We start from the raw sequence: 5,227 nt of genomic DNA on the forward strand, positions 1-5,227 counted from the left end.
GAAGTCTTTTACCTCATATAGTTATCCCTAGTGAGAAATATGGATGCATCGCTGCAGAAATTCCTGGAGGATTTTCCGGCCAAATTTCGGGTACAATGTTTGAATGATTTTCTAAAGAAGAAATAACTTGAGTATATTGCTGGGGATTTTCCGGAAGATTCCGGATAAATTTCTGATCTGGAGAACCCCTGGGGAAATTTCTTAAAAAACCCCAGTAGGAAGTAAAGGGAGCATTTTCAATTCTATGCCTTGCAGGATATTCTATAGGAACTCCTAACTCTTTACTGGAAGCTTAAATATTATATACTGGTACATATGTTGCCATTGGACAAATACCAATGGACAATGATTAGCTAAAAGTCCTCACTAATAACAGTTTTATTTAGTTTGTGTTGATTTTTCATAAATATTTTCTCGATTCTGAAACGCGGTATCATTGATTCATGATTAGGGAAAGTGTACCAGTTATGGCCATAGTGGTTCTTTATTTGGCCATATGTGCAATTTCTATAATTTATACATTTTTAATCTGTTTGAATGTTTTAACATCAAGACATATCCTTTATCTTACTGCTAAAAGACACAAAAACTTTTAAAATGTGGAGAGGTTCAAATTATCGCGTACGGCGAATTAGGGAACCACTATGTCCATAACTGGTACACCTACCCTACTTATCGATTTTTGTTTCATCCGATTTGGATCAGTATGAACCTGCAATTTTTCCAGTATGCAAGTGAATTTTTTCCACGACTGGTTTCGCATTATGTAACAAGATTTTCATAAATCTTGTTCGATTATTGGAAATAATGCAATGATATTTTTAATCACCATTGCTACATTTGTCGTATCCAGTTTCATTTCAGTCGTAATCAGTTTTGATTCGTCTCAAAACTAACGGCTCACTGTGGTGTAATGAGTGCTCAAAACACACCACTTCAAAGTTATAATACTAATATGTTCAACTAGATTTTTAACAATAGATCTTCGAGCTGTTTAATGGAAAAGTCAAAGAATCTTTCAAAGGGTAAAAAAAAACACTGGAATTAAATGGTATAGTACTAAATTCGGGTTTTCATAGATTATTTAGATCTTCGGACATCCCTCTCCATTCCCACAGCATGATGATAAATGAAGATTTCCCTTAAAACTCATTGGCCCTATCAAAATTCAGTCCAAAAAAATTAACACAATAACTTTTGGCTGGGCAAATGAATGACGGCTCACTGTACAGCGAAAACAATCACAATCAAAGCAATCGTTTTCTACGCCGCACATCATGCACACATTGATGCGCACATGTTTTTTCTCAGTCCGGACCGATGAAAAACTTTGTTAACGTTCTCAATTATATGCGGTCTTTGAGGGTGTTTCTTAAAATTTCGTGAATTATTTAAGTTTTATAGTTTTTGCTTGGTATGAAATCCTTCAGTGAAGATGTACGAAGGTTTTCCATTTTCATTTCGCTCGGTACGTCTTCATCCATACGATTTTGATCAAAAGTGCAGAGTGAAATTAAGTTATTTATCAAAATACAGCACATAGTTTGGTTGCACTTTTGGTGTACAAGTGAACGAACCATATCAGCTTTCGCAAAATTTCACTTGGTAAATGAATCTATATTGTAGGTAACTTCGAAAATCCGTCATATTGGAGGATTTAAAGTTCGGTACGACGAATAATAGCGCTTGAGACGAAGTCGATCGAAACCCCTATTACCTATCATCCTCTTTACTTAAATAAGCTACTTAACTGACAAAAACGTGGTTCTAATTTTAAATTTCGTTTCGAAAATGATTATAATAATAATAATGCACTGCAGTCTGATTTCATGGGAAATTGACCAAAAATTACTACACTGTATGTCTGCATTTACTTATTATGATATCAATCTGTTGCTTGAAGAGGTGCTGCATAAATCATAATTGTTTTAAGGTAACTTGTGAGTTCGAAAAATTGATAACATACATGATTTAATTGAATTCATTCCTAATGAGATCATTTCAATGAGTACCACCTTGGGGTGAACGAACTGTTTGCTTTTTTTCATAATGTATTAATTATATGACCTATCTTCGTATATCCGTGAGATGTACACATTCATGAAAGATGGTGAGTATATGCACACGCAAGAATTATATGAATCTTTCTTAATTTAACTACAGTATGAGGATTTACTTTTGCCTATACTCTTATGCATCTCCTCCTAGACTCAGACACTCACACATCTCAGTAAGGAACCATATGTTTTTACGAACAGACATTAAATAGACACTCAACAGCACTAAAGTATGTCAGAGGAACACAAGTGGTAAAGGTTGTACACACATACTATGATAAGGTTTTCCTGTTTTTAAAACCGGATTTAGAATTTGTGACATTGTTTTGAGTTTACCGTTTACTGGTTACAATCCACATTTTGATTCATATCGATGGAAAGGAAAAAAACTGCATTCGTCACACACACACTCTCGCAGCACTTCTGTTTTGCAATTGAACATCGGAAAATTTTCAACTTAAACACACAATTAACATTAGGCTTCTTAACATGTTTTTCTATTCTTGATTTTGGTTTCATTTGTTTGTTTTTTCTTCAGTACAAGTACTACCAGAGAAGAATTGATATTTAATGATATTACTCTGCTTATGATTCCTCCATTTATCGTTCTCTACTTCTACTGTTCTCTATCTGGAATGATACTACGTGGCATCAGAGTTTCCTCTTCCAATCATTGCAATGCTTTAAGAGTTTTGCTTTATGATTCCCCTCGGAAGAAATAAATATTAAAAATGACATGGAAACATACATTTCTACTCAAGAGTAAATAAAGTCTTTTGGTTGCTTGATTATTAAAACAAGTTAAATTTTTCTTGCTTCTTCGCTTTTGTGTTTGCTGACAACTGCTTTGGAATAGTTTTAAAATTATTGATTCCATAAGAAGATACTGATATTTTGTAGTCTAGCAACTACTGATCTAAAAAGATATAACTAAAATGCATTCATTTGCTTACCTCACCTTTTACCCAATGCTCGTGCTTCCTAGATCCTTGATTGCTTGCAGAATTCGCTTGACGTGACCTACCTTCGTAACGCCTAGATCCTTCAAATCTCGCCGAGCTAACGTGAGCAGCTCCTTGCCTCGTATGTCATTCTTGATAAAGCTATCCACGTACTCCGTCATCTGCATGGCCTCCAACCATGTAACCACTTCGCCCACTCCCCAGTTGTTGACCAGATCGGCATTTGTCTTTCCCAGGCCACTGCCCATTCCAGAACCACCCTGTCCGTGTTGACCTCGGAATCGCAACCAGAATGGCTTCTGCTTCTTGCGGTGATGATCGACATCCTCGTTCGGCGCCAAAACGTTGAGATATACCTTCGTCTCGCCGTCACTGGTTTGCTGTAGACTACACTTGCCCAGTTCCATCTCCATGTTGGCGAGCGATACGCTAAGTTTTGTTTCCAGATCTTCACGCAGAATCAGGCTGTGACTACGCTCCCGCAGTAAATCACAAGTGTCTTCGTAGAGTTGCCGAGCTGCACGTACCTGTTTGGGAATAATCGTATTAGAAGAATCGAAATTCAACCCGAGTAAATGTTTCTTACCAGTTCAGTTAGCTGTCTTCTAAGATTTGGACCATCGATGATCTTACCGCCAGGGTGTATAGACTCTAAAGCGTCCGCAGTTTTCGTAGCCACCATGTACAAATCTGGCTGCAGCGATGGATGCGAGATGATCAAGAACTTGACCCACTTCACCAGTGTACTGACACACTCAATGAAATTGAGCAACAGATAAGTTTCACGTTCGGTGAACATGTCTTCCGATGTGGCAACGAGATGCTCCGAGGACGTCGTTGACGGCTGCTCCCGGGCTATCGATATACTGTGCTGCCTTTGCTTCTCTTGCCAACTCTTCAGCGATACCTCCAAACTACGGTTGCGACACAACATCTGAACTCGATTTTTGTGAATGATCCGAATCATTCCTGGAGGCTGCAGCCACGCTTCTCCGTCGACCTGTATTGGAACACATTCCTCACCTGAAACAAGAAATACATTAAGTCATTGACAGTCATCACAGATGCCTTAAGCAACAAACCTAAGATATTAATCTGCACACTTTGGCACTGGGCAATCCGGTGGTGTTGCAGATTGATCAATCGCGAAGCCGCCATCTGAACCGAACCGAACACGGCAACCACCTCCAAGATACGATCGTCGAAACTTTGCACCAAAAAGCAGTCGTCCTCCTTCTTCGATCCCCAAAAGTTCGTACCTCCCATGAAGCTCGGAATGTTCAGAATCACAATGCCCTGCAGCGATGGAAGCGGAATTCGCTGGCCGTCACACTCAAGCTGAACCTTTTGCTCCAGGTTTTTGTACGTTTTCTGCAGCCACTCCTTCGATCCGAGCACTCCGTACCACATATAGTTCTTCGCTCGGGATCGACACTTCTCGGGATGTTCTTCCCGCTTGTTATGAAAATCCAAAGAAATCTTCGCATCGATTCCAATCCCAAAGTAATTGTTCATGACAGCCTTCTCCGAGTAGCCTTCCATCAGGGTTTCATCCGGATCCATCAGAGGACTTACGGCGGCACACAACGTATCCGCGTTCGCCAGTAAGCACTTCGATATGAATCCTGTACCGCTGGTGACGTTGGGCCATGACGGTAATCTTACCAGTGGATTGATAATTGGCAATTTCTTCACCCTTTCCTCCTTTTCGTCTTTTTTCTTCTTCTCGTCGTCTTTGTTCTCCGAGTCGCGATCGAAGTTGAACAACCCCAGATTAGAGCTAAATATATTGCTTTTCGAACTACCAAGCGCTTCCGGTTTAAAAAGCAAACTTCCGCTGCTGATTCGCCGCGTTGCTGCCGGTGAGCAGTTCAGGAAGCGGATGTGCTCCGAGTCTAGACCTAGTAAATTCGGATTGTTGCCCGAGTGTCGTCGGTTAATGTCTATTTCTCGCGGTGCCAGGGTATTGGGTGTGTGGCTCGAGTGCCGCCTTATTTCCGGCACCCGAAGCGATCGCAGTTCGTCACTCATCGCCGGCGATGGTGGTTCAACGACTACGTTGATTGTCGGAATTGTCGGGTTTAGTGATTGCTCGTTGTTCGTATCGTCTTGGATGTCCTCGTCATCCGATTGGCCTCCAGCAGCTCCCTCAGTTTCTTGATCATCATCCGAATTGTCGTCTTTATCGTCGTAATCGGTTAGACTGTC

General features: G+C 40.3%; 1 protein-coding gene across 1 annotated transcript; it reads right to left on the reverse strand.

Annotated features, from left to right (window-relative positions):
• Positions 1 to 732: 732 nt before the first annotated feature.
• LOC110678814 (diacylglycerol kinase eta-like) lies at positions 733 to 4,752 on the reverse strand (the record flags this gene model as incomplete). Its single annotated transcript, XM_021852230.1, is given in 3 exon segments — positions 733 to 3,546; positions 3,606 to 4,042; positions 4,102 to 4,752. Coding segments are annotated over 3 exon segments (1,616 nt in total), but the record flags the coding sequence as incomplete, so codon positions are not given.
• Positions 4,753 to 5,227: the final 475 nt, after the last annotated feature.

The sequence above is a fragment of the Aedes aegypti genome, chromosome 3 (assembly GCF_002204515.2).
Source record: "Aedes aegypti strain LVP_AGWG chromosome 3, AaegL5.0 Primary Assembly, whole genome shotgun sequence".
Lineage (NCBI taxonomy): Eukaryota > Metazoa > Arthropoda > Insecta > Diptera > Culicidae > Aedes > Aedes aegypti.